The following is a 25,378-nucleotide window of genomic DNA, read 5'->3' as shown; positions in this document are numbered from 1 at the left end:
AAAAGATGTTGAAAACATTTCCATTCCAAAATACTTAGCTTGTTGAAGGATCTAAGGGTTTTCAATAACAACCTGTGTGTTTTAATAACGCCCCCGGTACACTGTAAAAACTAAAGGTGCCTCAAATATCCTGTCGGATACTCAAGGAACTTCAAAATACAATTTAAGTGCCTCAAAGCTCTTTTTCTTATAGTAGGGTTACTGGAGGACCATTGACAATCTTTGCGGTTCTTGCTGGAACTTATGGGATCCTTTAAGCACTTTGTACTCAGTTCAGAGGTTCTGGAGTCACCTTTTCACTACCACGAGACCTCGAAGTGGTTTGGGGGAAATTAGAGGAACTTGAATGCTATAAAAAGGTTATTGTAAGATCTTTTAAAATGTAAGTGGTTCCTGGAAGATCTCTTATGTTAAAGCCAGCATCTGGAGGAACCCATATGGTTCTGTGAGGCCAGAATAAGATTATTATTATCCTATTATTATTATTATTACACTTAAGTTTAAAAAAAAAAATGTATAAATATATTTAATATATAGGTATACTTCTGATTCAGTATACATAGGCTTACATTTATTAAGTATAGGCCAATTTTATTGATTAATTGAAACATTAAACATCAACAAAGAAGAAGAAGAAGAAGAAGAAGAAGAAGAAACAGGAGGGGAAAAGTTTTATTCTGTCACGAAACTGCTGCTATTTCACTGCTGTCATCACTTCAGTGAACCTCGCGCTGCTCGCGCGCAACAAAGATCAGCTGATCGTCATCGGTTTTGAAAGTAACGGCTCCTCTCATCAAAGCTTCAGCTGTTTGTTCGGCTCTCTGTTAGCAGCAAGGTTTGTAAACTCGCCAAAGAAATATAAATACAGAGTCTACTCACTATATATTCAAGCTATAATATAAACTAAATACATTTTTTATTTATTTATCGTGTTTACAATGTTTATCACTTGTTTATTGCACAGTGGAATGAAGGTTTTAGCCGCGATGCTAACTAACTTAATCTAATGAACTAACGTTAACGTTAATGAACAAATGGAAATCATTGACGCATTGTCTTAGATTGTTTTAGTCATTCAATTATATGTATTCTGTACAACTGTGTCTTCAAATAGCTGATATAACTAATTCATAGTTGATTCCTACTGTCATCATTGGCGTTTGTTATGAATAACACGAGGATATAGGTAATGTTAGCTTGGTCTATTTTTGTTTATTTACTAAAGGTGTCCTGATTCTTTCAAATACCATTTTAAAGCCATTTATTTGTCAATAAATATTATGTTGAATGGATATAATCAGCTTTGTTCTTTTGTTTCCCCAGAACAACCATTGCATTTCTAAAATCATCTGAACATTTCAGAGGCAACATTGAATTACAGTAAGTTACCTGCACCACATGCAAGTACTTTATTACTATGAACTTTTCTGTGTGAAATTGTATTGTTTGACTGTGTACTTGTGTTTTTTAATCAGTTATTCTCTGAGAATCTTCCCTCATGCTCTCAAATCTCATTTCATGTTACTCAGAAAAAATAAAGCTATGCTTTTTTTCTTATACCTTAATCATTTGCATTTGAATATAAGACATTTGAACTCTGAATTATAACTTCAAGTTTAGTCTTTTTAGACAAAAAAGCTATTATATGGCTTCAGAAGACTTACAACACAACTCATAACACATGAGTTGTGGGCTGCATTTTAATTTTTACATTTTTCATACTTTTAGGATCTTTTCTGGGACATTTTTGGAGCTTAACAGAATATACATCTTTACATAAATTGTTGCATTGAATTGAAATAGACAAATGTACATAATAATGGTTTCATGAATGATTTACACAATTTTGTTCTGCTTGTTTTTCATGCAGTGAAAGTGAACAGTGACTGCGGTTGCATTATGCCCGAGATCTGCTTTCGGGTTCCACAGACAGAAAGTCAAACAGGTTAGGAATGTCACAAGGCTGAGGAAATTATCTTAAGTTCACAACTATCACTTTAATAACATTACTTACAGTATTGTTTGTTCTTTGCAGGGACCTCGGTAAGCTGAAATAAAGTTTGAACAAGAATAAAAATCCTCCAGTAAACCTGAAAATCATTGAAGTGCCTGGACCATCCTCCAGAAAAGAGGAAAAACAAACAGAAAATGAAGCTGTTGCATCTTTTCACTTTTCTAACTTAAGTACCTCACATGCCCCTTGTGAAGATTTTATTATTGATTGCATTTTATGTTGCAGCGAGTAAAGGTGCTGTCACATTTGTGAATTTTGTGAAATACACAGGATAAAAAGTCCATTGACCATTGTCAGCAGTGTAGCGATGAGCACAGCTCACACAGGAGTCACTTCCAAGCAGCTTTCTGTTGGTCAAACCCAGCAAATTCCAGTGACCAAGTGAATCCCATAGTGACATTTTTGACCACACACAAAATTGCTGATCGTGTGGATTCTTATTGTAATGACTGAAAATTCACAGAACAACAGATAATTTTACTGCACCTTAACTCTATCTTGTTTCTAGTGAGAATACTCAACAACCATTTATGAGCACTGTTGATTAAAGTCACACACTTAAGCTTTTCAAAAGCCAAAGTGCTCATTACAGTCTCCAGTCTCACAGCATCACAGACTTCAATATTGTACGATTCAAAATAGCTGAATAACTAACTATCTGAGATTTCAGTATAGAGATAAAAGTTAGGATCATCATTTTCAGGAATATTACAGCACAATATATATTAGCACCGTTTGTTGTTTGTTTATGGCATCTGATAGAGCTTTTGGATTTAGAAACAGTGACATCAGACTTAACCAGCTTTACACAACATCTTTAGTGAAGATGCACTTTTTTTTTTTTACATTGATTTATTAAATGGAACATACACTCACCGGCCACTTTATTAGGTACCCCATGCTAGTAACGGGTTGGACCCCCTTTTGGCTTCAGAACTGCCTCAATTCTTCGTGGCATAGATTCAACAAGGTGCTGGAAGCATTCCTCAGGGAGTTTGGTCCATATTGACATGATGGCATCACACAGTTGCCGCAGATTTGTCGGCTGCACATCCATGATGCGAATCTCCCGTTCCACCACATCCCAAAGATGCTCTATTGGGTTGAGATCTGGTGACTGTGGAGGCCATTTTAGTACAGTGAACTCATTGTCATGTTCAAGAAACCAATTTGAAATGATTAGAGCTTTGTGACATGGTGGAAGTAGCCATCAGAGGATGGGTACATGGTGGCCATAAAGGGATGGACATGGTCAGAAACAATGCTCAGGTAGGCCGTGGCATTTAAACGATGCCCAATTGGCACTAAGGGGCCTAAAGTGTGCCAGGAAAACATCCCCCACACCATTACACCACCACCACCAGCCTGCACAGTGGTAACAAGGCATGATGGATCCATGTTCTCATTCTGTTTACGCCAAATTCTGACTCTAACATCTGAATGTCTCAACATAAATCGAGACTCATCAGACCAGGCAACATTTTTCCAGTCTTCAACTGTTCAATTTTGGTGAGCTCTTGCAAATTGTAGCCTCTTTTTCCTATTTGTAGTGGAGATGAGTGGTACCCGGTGGAGTCTTCTGCTGTTGTAGCCCATCCGCCTCAAGGTTGTGCGTGTTGTGGCTTCACAAATGCTTTGCTGCATACCTCGGTTGTAACGAGTGGTTATTTCAGTCACTGTTGCCCTTCTATCAGCTCGAACCAGTCTGGCCATTCTCCTCTGACCTCTGGCATCAACAAGGCATTTCCGCCCACAGAACTGCCGCTCACTGGATGTTTTTTCTTTTTCGGACCATTCTCTGTAAACCCTAGAGATGGTTGTGCGTGAAAATCCCAGTAGATTAGCAGTTTCTGAAATACTCAGACCAGCCCTTCTGGCACCAACAATCATGCCACGTTCAAAGTCACTCAAATCAACTTTCTTCCCCATACTGATGCTCGGTTTGAACTGCAGGAGATTGTCTTGACCATGTCTACATGCCTAAATGCACTGAGTTGCTGCCGTGTGATTGGCTGCTTAGAAATTAAGTGTTAACGAGCAGTTGGACAGGTGTACCTAATAAAGTGGCCGGTGAGTGTGTGTGTTTCCATGCATTTTGTTGAGATGTCTTTTCTTGTATAGCCTATTGTATAAACTGTACATTGTTGATTATTCATGTTGCATATGTATTATACTATTTGTTTGTGTATTATATTCATTGATATTAATCTATTACTAGCTTCTTTTCCCAAGTGCATGGAAGTGTATGTATTAAAATGGATCTAAAATATGTAATAAACAATTCTTATTTTGTATTTGGTTCATTTTGTTTATTATAATAGAAGTTAATGCTAACCATAGTAACAACATTAAATAATAATAAATAAATAAATATTGGTTCCTGGAGGCACCCAAAGCGGTTCTACACAGTGCCTTATATAAGAGTTCCTCAGGAGACCCGTGTGGTTCCTCAGAGAACCGCCCCTTTTAAAAGGGTTCCTAGAGGATCTACAGACGGTTCCGCCGGTGTGGCAAAGTGAAGAACCCCAAAAGGTTCCTCCAGGCACCTTTTCTTTTTACAGTGTACCGGGGGCAAAATCTTGTTATGATGTTCGTACGTTATTTTTAAAAGCTTCCATATAAGGTATCACCCAATACATGGTATCATTTGAAAGCTTAGAATCTAGTCTTTACAAAGAATACCATCACTTTCGTTTTTATGATACATATCAAATGAAATATTAGCTTAAAAGTTGTTGAAACCGAAGTGCCCCGCAGCGGGACACCCCCCCTCCGCGAAAAAAAATTCATAATCATATTACTAAGCAACCACTGAATGGAACAACACAAAATAGGTATCATTTTAAAGCTTAGAATCTCAGCTTTTTAATGCATATAATCACTTTGATTTTCTCTGAACAAGAGCTGACTAGTCCCTCTAACTCTGATGCCCCCGCCCGCGGGGGCAACCTGGCTGCGAAAATATACATTATCATATTTTTTCAAAAATAATGCCTCGATTAACACAAAATTGGTGTCATTTGAAAAATTAGAGTCTGAACTTTGCAGTGAATGTAGCCAATTTGATAAACTCCTAAGTAGTGCTGAGTTATTCGCTGATAAATAGGAGGGGGAAAAAATCATACTTCATACTTCATACTGCAAACTGTTAAAAACATCATACAGCTCAGATAGTCCTGTGCCATATGCTCCGAATGTGGAAAATGACACATCATTATTTACAGCAGATGCTTACGATAAAAATGAATCCAAACTCAACATAATCCATCACTCAGAACTAAAGATATTCCTCATGGAGTTCTAACACATTTCTAACACAAAAAAAATCCAGACGCACATGGCTAAGCAAGGTAGCTTAGACTTGGCCTTTTTACTCGTATCTTCATGTAACATACATCAATCATGAAGTATTACACATCGATATTTACAGCAGGAGCTCACGATTACAAAGAGCCCAAACTCAATATATTCCATCAATCAGATCTAAAGATATTCCTCATGGCGTTCTAACACAAATAAATACCAGAGACGCAGCTAGACAAGTATATACTCAATGCACTAGCGTTTGGTTTTCGCGTATAACTTCATGAAGCATGCCTAGATCGTAGAAAATTGCATATATTTATTTACAGCAGACTCTCACGATTAAAAAGAGCCCAAACACAACATAATCCATCACTTAGATCTAAAGATATTCCTAATGGAGTTGTGACACGCGAACCTCCACATGCGCGCATAGAGCCTAGTATGTAGATGGAGCATTGATGTCGCGTTTTTTAACTCAACGAATCATGCAGAAATTGTGGGAAATGGCACATCATTATTTACAGTAGATTTTAAAGAATATAAAGAGCCCAAACTCACCATAATCCATCACTCAGATCTAAAGATATTCCTCGTGGACTTCTAAAACGAAGTTGCACTATGCGCACCCATGAAGTAGCAGTAGCAGCGATGCTATGCTATTTTGATGTGACGTTGCAGCTCATAACTCCACGAAACATGCATGGATTGTGAAAAATTGAAAACCTTTATTGACAGCAGATTCTCACGATTACAAAGAGCCCAAACACAATATAATCCATCGCGTTGATCACGAGATATTCCTCATGAAGTGATGAATACTTGGCTAAAAAGTCTCTTGTCTTTCCGGGGTGCAATGTGTTTTCCAATGTTCCCGGAGCCATCCGTGCTCGTTCTCAAACGTGGAATAACACAAAATAGGTATCATTTTAAAGCTTAGAATCTCAGCTTTTTAATGCATATAATCACTTTGATTTTCTCTGAACGAGAGCTGACTAGTCCCTCTAACTCTGATGGCTGCGAAAATATACATTATCATATTTAAAAAAAAAATAATGCCTCGATTAACACAAAATTGGTGTCATTTGAAAAATTAGAGTCTGAACTTTGCAGTGAATGTAGCCAATTTGATAAACTCCTAAGTAGTGCTGAGTTATTTGCTGATAAATAAATAAATAAAAATTTCATAATTTATAAAATACTTTTTTTACTATGTCAAAAACATCATACAGCTCATGAAACATTCACAGATCGTTGAAAATGGCAATTAATTTTTTACAGCATATTATTACAATTAAAATGAGCCCAAAATTAACATAATATATTGCTTTTATGATAAGAAATTCTTCATGGAGAACCAATTTTAAAAATGCCCATTAGGGGGCGTCAAGGGCTGAACAAAAATGCTATATTGGTTCCAAATGCTGTAACTTTTGATTACTTCATCCAATCACCACAATTTGATCCAGCTGCAGGTCACATGTAGAGGTACTTTACCAAAAAAGAATTTTCCTTCTACCTGTTTTCCTTCCTGAGTTATTCCATGACAAATAAGAAAGATATGCAAAATCATAATAAAAATTATATATATATTCTGTCTTTTATCAGCAGTTTCTCAGCAGGAGAATGTCCAAATGTAATATTTTTTAAAAATTTGAAAAGTTTTCTTTTAAACGATACCTACCTTTTGACTCTCCTTACTATAGTTTTGAAGTTATGAGTCTTTACTTTTGTGTGTGTCACTCAGAAAAAAAAACTCTAAAAACTTTAAAAAGTCCCTCAGTGCTTAACAGGTTAAAAAAGCAACCATACATTGGTGTTTTATTTACTTTGTTTTTATATTCATAATATTTTATAATCATTACTCATTTATGTAGTTAAGTTAACTTACTGAAATGCTATTTAAACTTCTTCTGAGACTAATCTTTTCATCTCTAACTCCTCCTAGAGCTTTAACTCTACAACCATCAAACTCGGCTCAGACTATATCTTTTATATAGTATCTTTTCTGATCCGACTTATAATAATGATCAAAAGTCGGAAAAATACCATTGACTCACTTACATTGACGGAATGTTCAAATGAACCAAGACTGTTAAAACTCAAAACTCTGCCCGGGGTCCAAGTGACAGCCCATCAAAAACCCACATGGACCAGTTGGCTGGGACTGTGCTCATACTCCAAATGGTTTAGGAAAGGCAACCATTTGAGTTCAGACATGTTATTTTCCTATTTTGGGCTCAAAAGGAAGGTGTGAAGCAAGAGGTTAATATTCTTTTGTAAGACTATTGCTATTGTTATGTGACTGTTGTGATTCTCAATGTTTGTGGATGAATCCACTGCACATAAGAAGAGTACAAAATCAGCATTTGTACAGTTTCACCAGTGTAATAGAGTAGTTCCTCTTTTTACCTTAGGATGTTTGTCTCATGTATCTCATTATGTATGTGCATAATTATGTGATAGTTGTTTCTGTGTAATGTGTTAATGATTCAGTATGAAATTATTCAATTAAATCAGACTGATATCTTCAACTACACCGTTGGCTGTTGAACTTTAATAACACTATTTTTAAAGTATAAGGGGTATATATACAAACATTATCCAGCAAAATATATTCAAGTAAGAGCACAGACACGAAATTAAACTCATCTAGCATTGTGTAATTAAAATTCATCTGGGCTCCAGACAATAACAGAAAACTAAAATAAAAATATATATTTTAATTTTTTTTAGCAAGTTTATCATAATGAGACACATAAATTAAAGATGTCCCGTAGGGCCAACATAAAAAAAGAGGAAAAAGAGTTTCCTCTTTCTGAATGAAAAACAGGTATTTCCACCACTGCTCATTACTAAACAGTGTTAACCACACAAAGTCCTTCACTGTAGAGCTAAAAGTGCTTGTGTTAAAACAGTCAGTCATTTGGTTGCTGTTGATCTGATGAGCTTCAACACGGTAAGACAAACACACTCTTGCTTAAATGAAACTGATGATTATTTCTATAGATGAAGATGAACATGAGGAATATCTTCTGTTCATCTAATGATCAGTTCATTTACACACACTGATGTTGTGCATCATTAATCTTCAGATGTGCAAAGATCTTATTAACACTAAGAGCTGTTTAGAGTGATGAACATACACTGTTTATGAGAATATAAGTGATGTTTAATGCTGTATTATAGATATATTTTATGCTGATGATTATATTAATGCTGTATTATAGATATATTTTATGCTGATGATTATATTAATGCTGTATTATAGATATATTTTATGCTGATGATTATATTAATGCTGTATTATAGATATATTTTATGCTGATGTGGGTCAGAATGGCTCCTCCTCTTCCTCTGATCTTTCTGCTCATGATTCACGGTGAGTCTCTCTTACATTCACATAAAAAAATCTGATTTTATTTCATTTACCCTGAAACAGGAAGTTAGATTGTAGCACCATATCATCAATTCTATTTGCCATTTTATTGATGAAGATGAACTGAAAGCCACGAAACTCACGCTTATTTGTCATTAGTTGCATTATTTGATAGAGCAGCATGTTGTTCGTGGCTGATTTCTTTGCTGTCTTCACACGTCTGTCTCTGTTCATTTCTGCTTTCTTGCAACACCCTCCTTTAAAGCTGATGAAGAACTTCACACTGACATCATTTATTGGATTTTAACTCTTTCCCTGCTGGTGGTTTTTGTAAGTTGCCAGCCACCGTCAGCGTTGTGGATGATAAAAAAAGAAAAGTAAGGCCCACAAAATATTTTGCTGAACATGCAATATATCAAAAGAAAGAACAGAGCCCTTGCTTTAAACAAAAAGTTGTATTATAGCTTCAAGCATTATTTTTTTTATCAACACTTGAATGTAGGTAAGTTTCATAAAAAAAGAGCGACATTTTGAACAAAAAGCTGAGAAAATCATGTTTTTCCCCCTACGACTACAATGTGCATTAGCAATAATGTTATCGCTTGTTTCTACTCCTTTTTTCCTTGTGTTTCGATCCCAACATTCTGTACTCTTTACCCTCTCTTTGTTTCTGTTCCCTGTTTCCTACCGTATAACAGTGAAAACACGGAAAGCCGGAAGATTTTTTCAATGTTGGAGACAGAATTAAAAAGATTAGCCTGTATTTTTTATGTCATGAGCCACCATTTTCATGTAATAAAAGCTTTCACATGCTTTCATTGGCGGTTGTAACTGATCAAAACAACATTTTCAGTATGTGTTTCAGGGGTTTCTAGTGATGATTGGGGTGTGAGTTACAGTCCTTCACACATCTGTGCACTAAACGACTCAACAGTGATAATGAGATGCACTTATACATACCCTACTACTGGATATCAGATCAAGAAAGTGTTCTGGACCAATGAGCCTGCAAAGGGTGATCAGTCTCCAGATCTGTCTAATGACCCTGAATACAGTCAGAGGCTTCAGTATCTGGGAGATCAACAGCAGAACTGCACCGTCAGACTGAGTCATGTGACACTGAAGGATTCACACATGTACTATTTCAGATTCATCACTGATAAATCTGGTGGAAAATGGACTGGTGTTCCAGGAGTGAATCTTACTGTCACAGGTGACTTTGATGAGATTTATCTCTTCTTCTGTGCATTATGTTGAATAATAACCAGTGTACACAGCAAAATCCCCAGTGTTAAATTAACACTGAAAAGTGTTAAAGTTAATGAGATAATTAAGTGAATAATTGAGTGATAATTTAGCATTATTGAAGACACCTGATGTTAACAAACAGAATCTCTGAAGGAGAAAAACGTAATTTTTAAGTCACCATTATGGCGATTAGTGTTTGATTTAGTTGGGCTCTTGACCCCCAAATCTTTAACTTTAGATTTTGTTTGGCTGCAGTACGTGAGTTATAACAGCCAGATGAACAAATAGAAAAGGTGATCTGATGGTGATGGATGTGTTTTAACACAATCATTATCACAATCATTAGACCTGAATCACTGAACTCATATAGAGCCTGATTTCTGAGTTAGGTTTACTTTATTAATTATAGCAGCAGTGACCTTGTACAGCATAATATTTTTAACGTTTACAATGTAATCAAAATAATTTCTTTTAAAGTGTCTCATATAATTTTTTTTTTTTTAATTTAAGACACACAGACATCAATAATTAGCCTGTGAATCTCAACAATGGTGACAATTATAAAGCATGTGGCAGTGCATTCTGGGTGCCACCAATAAAAACTCATTCATGGCTCCCATCATGCATTGCTGCATGAATAAATAATGAGCTTATGTTCAGAGGTGATCTGTTTGTCACCATTGCTGAGATGTACATGCTAATTCTTGATGTCTGTGTGTGTCTACATAAAATATTTTTTTGATTTTTTTTTTTTTTGATCGTTTTGATTTCATTAAAGTCAAAAAATGGTATGTAAAAAAATGACCGTGCTGCTAAAATCCATAAGGTAAATTTAACTCAGAATTTATTCTCTTGATGAGTTCAGTGATTCAGGTCAATTAATGATTATGTTAAAACACAATCAACACCATCAGATCACCTTTTCTACTTGTTCATCTGGCTGTTATAACTCACATACAGCAGCCTAACAAAATCTAAAGTTAATGATTTAAGGGTCAAGAGCCCAACTAAACCAAGCACTGATCACCATAATGGTGACTTAAAATTACGGTTTTCTCCTTCAGAGATTCTGCTTGTTAACATCAGGTGTCTTCAATAATGCTCAATCATCACTCAATTATTCACTTAATTATCTCATTAACTTTAACACTGCTTCAGTGTTCATTTAACTCTCTGCTCAGAGTTTATATAATCCACACTCTCAGTGTTAATTTAACACTGGGGATTTTGCTGTGTATGACAGCAGCACTATAGATATAATGTGTGTGTTGTGTTCAGATCTTCAGGTGGAGTCTCCTGAGAGAGTGACAGAGGGAGATTCAGTCAGTCTGACATGTAAAAGCAGCTGCGCTCTGACTGACAGAGCAACATTCATCTGGTACAGAAACTCACAGCCATTAACTGAGAGAAGAGACAGAAACAATGAACTCCTGCTGCAGTCAGTCAGAAGAGAGGATTCAGGCAGATATAGCTGTGCTGTAGACGGACACACTCACGTCTCTCCTGATGTTCAGCTCAATGTCACGTGTGAGTATGAATTTATTTATTTTTATTTCTAAAAAAAAAAAAGAAAAAAGAAAAAAGATTCAGATCAGGTCTTTTCGTTCACAAAGCAGTGCTTCCCAGCTAACAGGGAACGTTCTCATAACTTTGGCAAAGTTCTCCCAAAGTTAGGAACAATCAGTCAAATCCAGTCATGTGAATAGAGTTTTTCTTCAATGTTATCTAGTATTTAATAATGTTCTCAAAAGGTTAGCAAAACATGTTTTTTTACTTATACATTGCACGTTTTTTAAATGCCCTCATAATGTTGGCAGAAAACATTCTTCAAATTTCCTTTAAATATTAAGGGTCTAACTTTCTGGCTAAAGCCCAGGACACACTGCATGATTTTCAGCTGAAAGATTGCCATCGTAAAACAATCGTTGTGATATCTGTGATTGTGGATCCTAATCGCTGGTCCTGCATCGTACAGTGAGAGAGGTTCAAAGTAGGGCTGGGCGATATATCGCACGATATTGTTATGCGCATCTCATCAGTAAAGCCGGTTCCTTGATTAGTAGTAAATCAACTTCACCTGCTTTCAGATGGAAGATATGATGCAGATATGAGTGTTAAATAAACACTCAAGAGTGTTAAAGTTAATGAGATAATTAAGTGATTAATTTAGTGATCATTGAGCATTATTGAAGACACCTGATGATAACAAGCAGAATCACTGAAGGAGAAAATCTAAAATTGTAAGCCACCGTTATGGCGATCAGTGTTTGCTTTAGTTGGGCTCTTGATCCTTATATTTAAAGTTTAAATTTTATTTGTCTGTTATTGATTTATTACAGTCAAATGAACAAAGACAAGTGTGATCTGATAGTGTTGGTTATGTTTTGACATAATCATGCTGTGATCTGAAAAATTAAACTCATTCAGATGATGTTGTTAAACTTGATAGCAACAGTTTAGTGATTCTACAACATATGATAATTGTATGTTTCTTACAATCCAAACCATTTAATAAATATCGTTTTGATAAAATCACTTTCAAATGTATTTATTTAGAAACACAGACATCAATAATCAGCCTGTGAATCTCAACCGTGGTGACAATAATAATCCTTGTTGCCACCAATCACAACTCATTAATGGCTCCCATCATGCATTGCGCTATGAATAAATTATGATCTGAATTGTCTATGTAATTTACTTTTCCTAATGAAATATTCTGCTCATCACCATTGTTGAGATGCATTGACTGAATCTTGATATCTGTGTGTACCTACAACGAATTTTTTTTTTTTTTTTTTACAACTTTCAAGAAATCCTTTATATTATATCACAAATTCTGGATAGTTATGCAGAATCTCATTTATGCTGTAACCAATAGCATAAATCACAAACAATTAGCTCAAATGATAAATGTCATAATATAATCAATACCAATGCATCATTTTTTTCTTTGTTCATCTGGCAGGTATGACTCGGATACAACAGTCGAACAAACTCTAAAGTGAATAATATAAGGGTCAAGAGACCAACTAAAGCAAACGTTCATCTCCATAATGGTGACCTGAAATTCGGGTTTTCTCCTTCAGTGATTCTGCTTTAGGTGTCTTCAATAATGCTCAATCATCACTCAATTAATCACTTAAATATCTCATTAACTTTAACACTCTTGAGTGTGGACTCATATACACTCCCAGGTGTGTTCATTTAACACTGGAGTTTTTGCTGTGTACAAAGAGCCGTAGTTAACTGACAAGCTGAGCCATATCGCATTAAATATCGCTGGCGATAGGTCCGCGATATTAGTGCGATATGGCTCAGCTTGTCAGTGAACTACGGCTCTTTATAGTAAATGCCGCTCCACCTGAAAGCAGGTGAAGGTGATTTACTACTAATCAAGGAACCGGCTTTACTGATTAGATGCGCATAACAAAATCGTGCGATATATCGCCCAGCCCTAGTTCAAAGATAGCCGTTGTCACGGTCTTGCGACCAAAGATAACCTATGATTCTCTATATATAATTATATAATAATTGTCAGATATTCAGCATGATCATCTCACAGTGTGTTTGCTGCTACAACCTACATCTACTGACCAGCCAATAAAAATACAACATGAAATCGACCAGACATGGTGCTAAAATTCCTCTTTTGCCGCTTCCTATTTTTTCAGCAAACATAAAAACTATAACTGCCAAAGTATGATTCATCATTGTCTTCACATGCTGATGAAGTTCTATTCTTCTATAGAAACTTGCATCGTAGCCTACGAGTCAATAGGAGTCATCATCGTACAGTCTACATACAATGTCGTATCCAAGTTTAATAGATCAAAGTTGCACAGTGTGATTTGTAATGATCCTATATAGGATGGCTAAAATTGTGTAGTCTGAACCAGGATTTACCAGGACCAGGATATACATTCTAATCAGAGAGTAGGACTACTTGAGTTCAGTGACTCAGGTCATATGATTGTGAAATAATAATTATGTTAAAACATAACCAACGTCATGAGATCACTTTTTCTCTTTGTTCATCTGGCTGTCATAACTCATGTACAGCAGCCAAAAAAAATCTAAAGTTAACCCTTAACTGTCACCGTCCCGTATACGGGACGCCTAAGTTTACTTCGCTATATTACTATTAAATCCTAATCTAATTATGACAAACTATATATGGTTGGAAAGGTCTAAGACTCCTAAATAGATATTTGACTGCTGTTTTTTGCTACAAATTATGTAGGAAGAGTAACCGATGAATTTTTGACAAGAGTGCACCACAAAAAAATCTGCATCATAACAGGAGTTCTGACCTTTGTCACAAAAAGTTGACACACACACCTTTAATAATTGAAACTTTGGTTTTCATGCTAAAAGTTCATAATAAAACATATAATCTATTATTTTTCAATAAAAAATAATAATATAATATTATCCTCTAAAAAGTATAATATATATATATATATTATCCTCTAAAATATAATAATATCTTTTTTTATCGCATTTTTTTATTACATCACATATTTTAGTAGTTATCATAAATTGGGTATCATTTGAAAGCTTACAAACTCAGAATTTATCCTGTGAAAACCATTTTGAAATTGAACGTTGCGTTACCATAGAAACGGTACTCTAAATTATTTTATCAGGCTCCTCCCCTTTTGGGCATCATTATATTTAATAATTTATGATCAAAACTTTTTCTAATCTTGACAAAACACATTGTCAGAAAGGTCTGAGTCTCAAGGTTCCAAATTTTGTGACAGAGTTGATATTTGGACAGAAATGTATTAATTTGTTAAGGCAGAATGTATACAACTAAATTCAATGGAATGTATGTCTCCCGGTGGCTGTTTTTGGTACTACGCCTAAACAAAATCTCACGGGAACTTCAATTTTTGTGATATCAACTTCAAATTTGGAACACTACTTGGTTAGATATATGGCTTTGATTTTATAGTAATTTTATAGTAAAAAATATTTTGTAAAATATATATTTTGTATAAAATAAAAAATATATAGTACAGTATATTTGATTTACTGTAAATTTAAACTTCCATAACTTTTTCATACTTTCATTTTTTTGAAGTGTTTTCACTTCAGCAATAATCTGCTGAGTGTTTCCTTTAAAACAAGACCAAACTTAGGTCTATATGCCAAAGCATTCTTGAATTACAACCATTTAAGTTTGAATGGTGCATTTTAACCCCCATTCTCAAAAAGGGGGGTGACAGCGAAGGGGGTCAACTGCCCAACTAAACCAAACACTGATCTCCATAATGGTGACTGAAATTTGAGTTTTCTTCTTCAGTGATTCTGCTTGTTATCATCAGGTGTCTTCAATAATGCTCAATCATCACTCAATCAATTACTTAAATAGCACATTAACTTTAACACTCTTCAGTGTTAATTTAACACTCAAATTTTAACACTTTAACACTCTTGAGTCTTTAACACTCGAGTTTTTGCTGTGTAGTAACATTCAGGAAAATGGACATTTTTTTTGTTCTTGGAATGTTAGAAATCAACATTACTATCATGTTGAATTTTTAATCGAAAATTACGTTTAAAGAATGTTTGAGGAACATTATACCTTTTAAAACACGTTCCTCTAACGTCAAGAAAACTGGACATTTTTCACGTTCCCAGAACCAACACTGAATATTTAGAGAACGTTCTTATAACAAAATTCTGTTAGCTGGGTCACCAAAACAACAAACAAAAGAGACTTACTATTGGAAGGATAACTAAATGACCTACACAGGTAAAAGAAAATAAATAAATAATATATGCTTCCCTCCACTCCCTGACTAACCAAAAACAGGGATTAACGTATTGTAAAATAAAAAGGTGACTCAATCTCCCTACCGATCCCCATAACCAGTAAAAGAATATATATATATATATATATATATATATATATATATATATATATATGACTTTAGATACAATACCTTTTAATTACCGTAACAAAGTTAGAAAAGTTAAAAGAAAAATCTCTTCCTGATAGCAAAGCTATATGCTATTTTTAACACCAACGCACACTCACACAAAAGATGACCTACAACACACCGAGTCAACGCATCAGTTTCACACTCAGTATCCACAACAACACAAGTCTGGTGCAGGGGAGAAGTGAACCTCCTCAAGCAATGTTCACTCTGCTCTCTTATAGTGTAGCTATAGTGGGTACATGAGCGCTGAGCGGTACATGAGCGGCGGGGTACATGAGCGCTGAGCGGTACATGAGCGGCGGGGTACATGAGCGCTGAGCGGTACATGAGCGGCGGGGTACATGAGCGCTGAGCGGTACATGAGCGGCGGGGTACATGAGCGCTGAGCGGTACATGAGCGGCGGGGTACATGAGCGCTGAGCGGTACATGAGCGGTGGGGTACATGAGCGGCGGGGTACATGAGCGCTGAGCGGTACATGAGCGGCGGGGTACATGAGCGCTGAGCGGTACATGAGCGGCGGGGTACATGAGCGCTGAGCGGTACATGAGCGGCGGGGTACATGAGCGCTGAGCGGTACATGAGCGGCGGGGTACATGAGCGCTGAGCGGTACATGAGCGGCGGGGTACATGAGCGCTGAGCGGTACATGAGCGCTGAACGCCCGGTGAACGGGGATCTCACAACTCCGAAAACGTCAGATCAAATTTTTAAATAGGCGCTATCTTTATAAATAAACCACAGATTTGGCCTTTAAACAACTACATTGTCGACTGAAAAACTATCAAAACTATATTTCGTGACACAATAACATTTCGCGGCCTTTCTCCTTTGAACGTTACTATTACTAATTATATCATGACCAAATACAACCAGAAACAAATGTTCAGTCTTGCTTGTGAAAGATAATTCATTGAGACCTGTTTTCAGTTGTGTGGCGATTTGTACAGCCCCAAGCAGCACACGAAACAGGCATTTTTCTTCTTTTTCGTTATGAGAAGTATAGGAAAGTTGTCCTCCGCAATATGGAGGCGCCGTTGACGTACACTCCAACGGCCAATAGGGCGTCTATGTATTTATTATGTCTAAGGTGTAGCTGGGTAACAGTCCTCACGAGCCTCAGGTGTGGCTAATTAACTGCAAGGCAAGCAGAGTGAGGGAGAGACAGACAGAGCACATAACAAAAACAACAACATTTAACAAAGTAAAATACATATCAAAAACACTTTACACAATAAGTCCCCAGGACGTAACACATTTGAAGTTATCAGTGTTTCCTTTAGTTGGGCTCTTGACCCTTGATAGTTTTCTCTTGCTGTTTTAACAGTGTGTTCAGAAAACACTTTCAGATCAGATGATGTTAAATACATATTTATGGTGAGATCATCATGAAGTGGCTTACCTTCCCTTATTGCATCTGCAGAATAATCATTGATCAGAACTTTTATCCTAAATATATTTAAATAATCAGCATATGAAATTCAACAATGGTAAGATGCTCCAGTGCATGATGGGTTCATACATAACTAATTCATGGTTCCCAGCATGCATTGCCGCACAAATAAATTATGCAGTTAAATTATTTTATTTGTTGATTGTCACCATTGTTGATGTTTGCATGATGAGTGTTGATGTGTGTGTCTGAAAGCCCGGAAAATCCTTGCATATAAACGTTTTACCACATGAAATGTTCTTTGTTCACCTTATTGTGTTTATGTATTGTAGTTCTCATATTTCATCAATCAACTATAAATCATAAACAATCTCTAAATACAAGTGTTTTAGTTAAAACACAACTGCAGTCACTGAAAGAGAACTAAATCAACAGAAGTCAAGGAGCAAGAGCCCAACTAAATCTAACACTGATCACCATAATGGGGACATCAAACTATTATTTTAAATAAAACATCAACTTCTAAACCTCTGTTAATTCTCAATAAGAAATTCTATAGACGTCTGACAGAAATAAAGTCAGTCTGGTTAGTAATAAGTGAAGCTGGTAATGCTGTTTGTGGAGTTGTTTATTCCTCCTCTGCTGAGATCTTCACAGATTTAATGTCTTCTTTTCTTTTTTAGTGGATTAAAATCTAAGGCTGTGGCTGAAGTCAGTTGTAATTCTTGTGTTTCTCTTTTCTTCAGTGTTTCTGCTTGTTAACAGCAGGTGTTCATCACTAATGCTCAATTATCACTTGACTTGTTAATTTCACACTGGGGGTTTTGTTGTGCTGTTCAGGTGTGTTTGATTGTGGTTGGAGACTGCTGCTATATAACTCAAATATATGCAACCGGAGCTCCGGTCTTTAGCATATTTGTTAGCACAAGCGTCTATTGCTGACACTGGATAAAATTTTTTTTAGTAGAATCAGTCACACATAAATAAATGCTGAATTTTCTTTAAATACTACTTGACATCTGTAGATCTCGAACCCTGTGATCTCTGTCAGTGCATATGCTGAAATAATGAGTCAAATTTACTTTGTTAGTGTTTTTGTATATTTCTGTTAGATCCTCCAAAGAACGTCTCAGTGTCCATCAGTCCATCTGGTGTAATAGTGGAGGGAGATTCAGTGACTCTGAACTGCATCAGTGACTCAAACCCTCCTGCTCTGAACTTCAGCTGGTTTAAAGGAGGAACGATTGTAGGATCTGGAAGAATCTTCAACATCTCAAAGATCAGCTCTGATGACAGTGGAGAATACAAGTGCAAGTCCATCAATGAACATGGAGAGAAATACTCTGATAATGTGACTTTAAACGTCATGTGTGAGTAAATGATCACCTGCACATTGTTCAAAAACTTCAAATTCATAATTTTCTAATATTTGTTGTGAATTTTCATTTTTGTCCTGTTTTAGACCCACCAAGGAACGTCTCAGTGTTGATGCGTGGATCTGGTGTAATAGTGGAGGGAGATTCAGTGACTCTGAACTGCATCAGTGACTCAAACCCTCCTGCTCTGAACTTCAGCTGGTTTAAGGAGAATGAAACCTCAGCTGTTGGATCTGGACAGAGTTTCAGTGCACTACAGAGTGGACGCTTCTACTGTCAGGCTCACAATCAACATGGATCTCAGAGATCAGACGCTGTCACTGTCACAGGTGAAGCTTTTATTAACACACTCCTGTATCTTCACATCATTCATCAGTTTGGAGAGTTAATCATGATGATCTTCCTCTTTCAGTTCATCATGTTGCTGGTAGGAATGTGATTGTGATCGCAGCGGCATCTGGAGGAATATTCATCATCATCATCTTCATCATCATCATCATCCTGTTTATACTGTGAGTTCAATAAAAAACGTCAGTTATTGTACACGTTCAGTTTTGGTCTGATATAGAAGAAAATGGCAAATTTTTGTTTTATTAATAATAGAATAATTATATTTTGTTAATGTCTGTGATTATAACAGAAAGAAACGAAGCAGTGTTAAAGTTGAAGATCTCACAGTGAAAGAGGTAAATCATCTAAACACAACACGAGTTTACAGAAGCAGAAGATCAGTCGATCAGCCGTTATCTGATGGCAAACTAACATTAACAAAGTCTTTATTAACACAATCCAATAAACTTTCATTAACTGATATGTTCCTCTCTTTAGAACAATGCATATCAAACTCTATGTGAAGAGTCCTCATGTGGTGTGACTCATGAAGAAAAAAACATATTTTTCCATGATTTAAATCTAATTTCCGATATATCTGTGTTATATTTTGATGTAAATTATTTGTCCAATCATTTGATAATCATTAGCATTCAAGCACATGCACAGGTAGGGCTCAACCTGTGCAGAGCACATGCCCTTTTTGCCCTTACACTCCGAAGTGCCCTTTGGTGGTGGTGTTCTTCAATAAATCAATGCTATTGATCACCCTTTACGTCTGTCTGTCTGTTTTACAAATATTTAGCCAATGAAAGTTTTTAAAAAGAGCTTGTGTAAATCTTGTTCGATCCTCAAACTGTCAGTAAACCTGATAACTCCGCCCCCTCTGTCTTGACTGAATGAACTGAAGTTCCACAGCAGCCACACAGCAGACAGCAGCTGAACGAAGTTTTGCAAGGGTAAACAAAGATCGTGTTGTTTGAATAGGTAAACACTAGGGGCCCTATCTTGCACCCGGCGCAAATGACTTTGTACACTGACGCATGTATCATTCCTATTTTGCACCCACGCAAAGCGGGCTTTTCCCTCCACAGACGCACGTCGGTTAACTAAGAAATACACTTGCGCTCCCCGGGGCGGTTCAGCGCAAAGAGGAGGCGTATTCCGGCGCTAACTTTCCCTCATGCTATTTTGCTGTTCTATAAAACAATTGCGCCACTGACCAGAAAAAAACCCAGTCTAAAGTCAGTGGCGCGTTGCGCGTTGTTCATAATGCTATTTTAAGGGCGCATGCTTGGCCATAATGTAGCGGGTGCACAATGCGCATACACTTTGATTCTCTCATCAACACAGATGCAGCAGTTTTTATTTTTGCAAATCATTCATTATAACAAGGAAAAATATTAACACATGAGGGAAATCATTGTGGTGTCCATGAAGATGTCAAAATGTTTAGTTTTTTTCCTCCCACGCCTGTTTAACCGACGCTGATTTGGGTGGGTTTCTCCCATCCCCATACAACGTCACTTCTCTGTCTTTCACTGCACTGACAAGAACGTCGGTCTCCTCGGCTGTATTTTATTTATTTAATGTCTGACTGAGACATGTGGGACCTGAGAGAGAGGTCTAGCATTTGCCACCTAATCATAGCCAATAGCATACACTTAAATAGCCTGTGCATACAGTAGCATTTCATCTTTCATAAAATTAGATTTTGGCTAGATGTATTTTACAACAGCAAAACGTATAGCGCCCATATAGCTACAACAAACTAGTTTGTAACCTGTTGATGCAAATGCAATGTGATGCCGCCGGCGCCGTTTTAATGACGGACAAAATGCACATTTGCACACATTCACTGGTCAAAAACCATGTAACTGCATTTGAGTTTGGCTTTTGTAGCAATGTTAACAATTGATAAGTAAATAATACAACAACATATCATTTGTTTTTTACCATTGGAAAATCATAAGCACAGGTGCGCCCCCTGTTTCGTACTAGAACTTACACAAAGCGACATATATTTCTAAGAAATTTCTTCTTTGATTTATGATTGCCGATACACTTAATTTATTTTCATTTAATCATGTTATGGTAATAATATTAAAGTCAAGTCAAGTCAAGTCAAATTTAGTAAAACATGTCTTTTTTAGTTATATATATATATATATATATATATATATTATATATATATATGATAATACATATATTATATTTATATTAGGCCTGTATATTATCTATATTATTATTATTATGGTTGTTATTAATAGTAAATAAATCTAAAGCTTTTGAGACTATTATTTTGTGTTATTGAATTTATCATGAAGATGTGACTAGGGATGCACGATATTGGATTTTGGACGATATTCGATATGCCAATATTTTCAAACAAATTATGCCCGATGCCGATTTTTATGTGCAAAAAAAAGCTTATTAAAGCTTCTATTAAAGTTCTCAGTCAAGAGCAGTGAGTGATTTCCTCTTTGTTTGTTTTTTTGTTTTTAAACATTAAAGGGATAGTTCTCCCAAAATGTTTAATTGTCATCATTTACTCTCTCAAGTTGTTTAAACCCAAATACATACAATACTGATCTGTCATTTTCGTCTGCTGTACAATTATATGTCTGTATTTTACATCACTACATTGATGTGATTTAATCTGGCACTTGATCAGAAAAGTTTGAAACTGCTCTAGACTGAGAATCTACATTTAAGATCAAACTGGAGTTAATAATAATTACAAATGTTCTTGTATTTCAGAATGATCTCTATTCTGATGGGTCACAGAAAGTTTCAGTCCATGATAAGCCTCTTTCTGAACCGGATTTGGTCAATGACGCTCCGTATGCCAGTGTGAAACCCAGAAGATTCAGAGGAAAAACTCCTGAATCCAGAGACACTGAGGAGATCCAGTACGCAACTGTCCAACATCACAAGACAGAGACGAAGAGAGCAGAGGAGAATGAAAGTCAATATGACGATATAAGAGTTCATCAGCCGGATGCTGCAGTGAGGTGAGAAAAAACAACTTAACCAGTACCAACTTAACCAGCACTGTGTTAACCAGCACCAGCTGAATCAGCACTATCTTAACCAGCACCAATGTAACCAGAACTATCTTATCCAGCACTAGTTTAACCATTCCCAACTTAACCAGCACTATCTTAACCAGCACTAGTTAAAACAGTTCCAGCTTAACCAACACTGACTTAACCAGCACTATCTTAACCATCACCAGTTTAACCAGCATAGATCATATAATCTGAGCTGCAACATCATTGTTGTCTTGTTTGTTTGTTTTTTAGGCGATCAAATGTACAAACTGTGGAAGATCCCGCAACAATCTACAGCAGTGTTAAATGAGTGATAGAGCATTATGTTGTATAATGTATAATGTCAGTGTTTTATAAAGAGTTTCCACTTCATGTTTTACTCTGTATGTTCTTAAAGGGGTGGTATAATGCCCCTTTCACATGATAAGTAAAATACGTTTTTGATGTCCCCATAGTGTGTGTGTGTGTGTGTGTGTGTGTGTGTGAGAAGTTTTAGCTCAAAATAACCTACAGATATTTTTATATCACATGTTAAAATTGTCCATTTTTGAGGGTGAGCTAAAACACACCATTTTGTGTCTGTCCCTTTAAATGCAAATGAGCTGCTGCTTTCAGCACAGGGGGCAGAGCTACAAGCGCTTGCACTCACAAAGACATGCACTGAAAATTAAAAAAAACTTTTAGCCTTTTATGTTCAAACCAGAGTCAGACAATGATGGCGAGACTCAAGAAGAAGTGACAACATGTAGAATGCAACAGGACTTTTCTGAATGGTTAGTTGATGCATATATGTAGCTGATGTGGAGTTATCTTCTAGTCATTGATTAGCATATTCTGTCTTGATAATCTATAAATCGCGTTTACGGGGGCGGGGTTTATGTAAATTTAAAGGGTTGGTGATGTCACTCACCCAGGAGGAAGCTCGTGTAGTCTCTACCAGCCATTTGTTGAAGTCCTTATTTCTTTATTTCCCCATTTCTTTAAAGGGTTAGTTCACCCAAAAATGAAAATTAAGTCATTCATTACTCACCCCCTGTACCAACCACGTAAGACCTTCGTTCATCTTCGGAACACAAATGAAGATATTTTTGATTAAATCTGAGAGCTGGATCACTCCTCCATAGGCTTCATAAGGGAATGACACTTGACGGCCCAGAAAGTCATTAAAGAAAATGTTTAAATATTCCATGTGCCTACAGTGGCTCAACTATAAGTTTATTAAGCGACGAGAATACTTTTTGTGCGAAAAAAAAACAAAATCCATTGCTTCCTGGAAAGGTTGTTTTTTGTTTTTTTCCACATGTGACTTCCCGGGCTCAGTAGGCAATTATCTAAATGTTCCAAGTCAACGCAAATAAAATTGAGAAATAAAATTTCATAAAACGGAAAAAAGTTTTATGTCACTTATTTGATTTAAATTAAATATCTAAGCATTGTATATAAGGAAATTAAGTCTGTATGTGAATATTGTTTCACCAGTCTAAAAACGAATAAAGAAGAAAGCATGTTTTTAGTTAAAAAAGGACGCAAAAGTACACCGAAGGTAGTGGGAGGGAGTGTCTATTGTTAGTTTAGAGGGCACGTCAGCCAGTGCTAGTGTGTGAGACTGCCTGCTGAACAGAGGGTCGCCGAAAGAAGGATCTGAAGTGCTGGTGTTTCGGCTACAAAAACCCGCCGAACTGATCCGAAACCAGCCCAATTTTTATCCACCCGCCCAAACCCATTTTTGCCCGCAAAATAGATTGCAAAACCGCCCAACCAATCTGGCAACACTGCTGGTTATACAGGACTGAAGGCTCCTCTAGTGGTTGATGTGTGAATTATTATTCATGGATGAGACAAAAACAGATTCTTGAAATGCAACTACTTTCCCTCCCAAAATCTTTTCCATTCTTTACTCTGACTTTTCATATTCAGTTTGTACTTTAATTGTTGTATTTGAAATGAGACTTTAAGACACAGAATCTTACATAAATTTGACTGTAAAGCTACTTTGAAGTGATTTGTATTTCACCTTGAAATATGTTTGATATATCCTTCTGACAATAACGAGTACATTACGTAAGCAGTGTATTCAAGGTGCAATTTTACTTACACTGAACATTTTTAGAGTCATTAAATACATTTGTTTTTGCAAATATTTTTTCAATACAAAGATTGGATAAAATAACATATTTTTAATGTTTTATCACGAACATCCTTTTTTTTTACTGACACATGAATAAAAGATACTTGAATAAACCAATTTATACTTGATTAAATCAATACAACAACAATAAAACTGATATGTATTAGATATACCAATGTATTATAAACCAGTGGGTTTGTCATTAAATCATAAATGAAAACCAATAAACCATATTCACACAGCACATATACAGTATGTATTATTTCTTGAATGGCATTTAGTTTCTACTTCCCCAACACACATTTCCCATCACCCTCGGCTTTTCTCCTGTCAGGTGAGCTCATGTTGCAGATGGTGGTGTGTTCAGTCAGTTCAGGTGATCAAACACTTTCTCTCTCGGTTCTTCACTCGGGGCGGGTACATGGCCACACGAATGGCTTCATCAAACACAGTCTTAAGGCCCATCTGTGTTAATGCTGAGCACTCCAGGTACTTCACAGCTCCTATTTCTTTAGCCATAGCCAGACCTTGTTTGTATGTGATGGGAGTTTGTTTCTTCTCTTTCAGCTCTTTAATGGTGTCCTTGTCGTCTCTCAGATCAAGTTTAGTCCCCACTAGAATGAAGGAAGTGTTGGGGCAATGATGTCTGACTTCTGGATGCCACTTTTCACGGACGTTCTCAAACGATGCTGGATCCCCAAGAGAGAAGCAGATCAAGAACACATCAGTCTGAGGGTAGGTAAGTGGTCGAAGCCTGTCGTAATCCTCCTGTCCTGATGTATCCCACAGTCCCAGATTCACTGGATTCCCATCAACCAGTACATTAACAGAATATCTATCAAACACAGTGCAGTCCTCACTCGGATAATGACCAGTGGTGTAGCTGAACAGAAGTTTTGTTTTATCCACAGCCCCGTCCCCGATGATCACACACTTTATGGTCTGCATCTGTGTTCACTTCACACGCTGTCCTGTTAGCACTCAGCTTTATCTGGGAATGAATCAATAAAAGCTGCTCCGACCGGGATAATCCACCCTCAAAGATTCACAGAAAAGTGGTGTGGAGTCGATAAAAGTGAAAGGAAAATTTCAAACTTGACAAAGTAAAGTTAGCTGGTCATCTGCATTTAAACACATGTGCTGCTGCTCCAGTCTGTTAGGTTTAGGAAGAAAAGAGAGAGACGAACCAGAGAAACGAAAGG

General features: G+C 36.5%; 2 protein-coding genes across 2 annotated transcripts in view; one reads left to right on the top strand and one right to left on the bottom strand.

Moving 5' to 3' along the window:
- LOC130105933 (B-cell receptor CD22-like) overlaps window positions 1-25,378 on the top strand; it is a 145,783-nt gene that overhangs the window by 28,471 nt on the left and 91,934 nt on the right. The gene's annotated exons all lie outside the window — the stretch shown is intronic.
- On the bottom strand, window positions 24,549-25,139 carry LOC130105874 (ras-related C3 botulinum toxin substrate 1-like). The gene has a single exon (XM_056272074.1). It carries the CDS (start codon window positions 25,122-25,124, stop codon window positions 24,549-24,551), a length of 576 nt encoding a protein of 191 aa, XP_056128049.1. The 5' UTR covers window positions 25,125-25,139.

Source organism: Rhinichthys klamathensis, unplaced genomic scaffold (assembly GCF_029890125.1).
Source record: "Rhinichthys klamathensis goyatoka isolate OS25496 unplaced genomic scaffold, OSU_Roscu_1.1 h1tg000330l_1, whole genome shotgun sequence".
NCBI classification, from domain to species: domain Eukaryota; kingdom Metazoa; phylum Chordata; class Actinopteri; order Cypriniformes; family Leuciscidae; genus Rhinichthys; species Rhinichthys klamathensis.
Note: the sequence above shows the minus strand (reverse complement) of the source record. Positions and strands in the feature narration are given on the sequence as shown.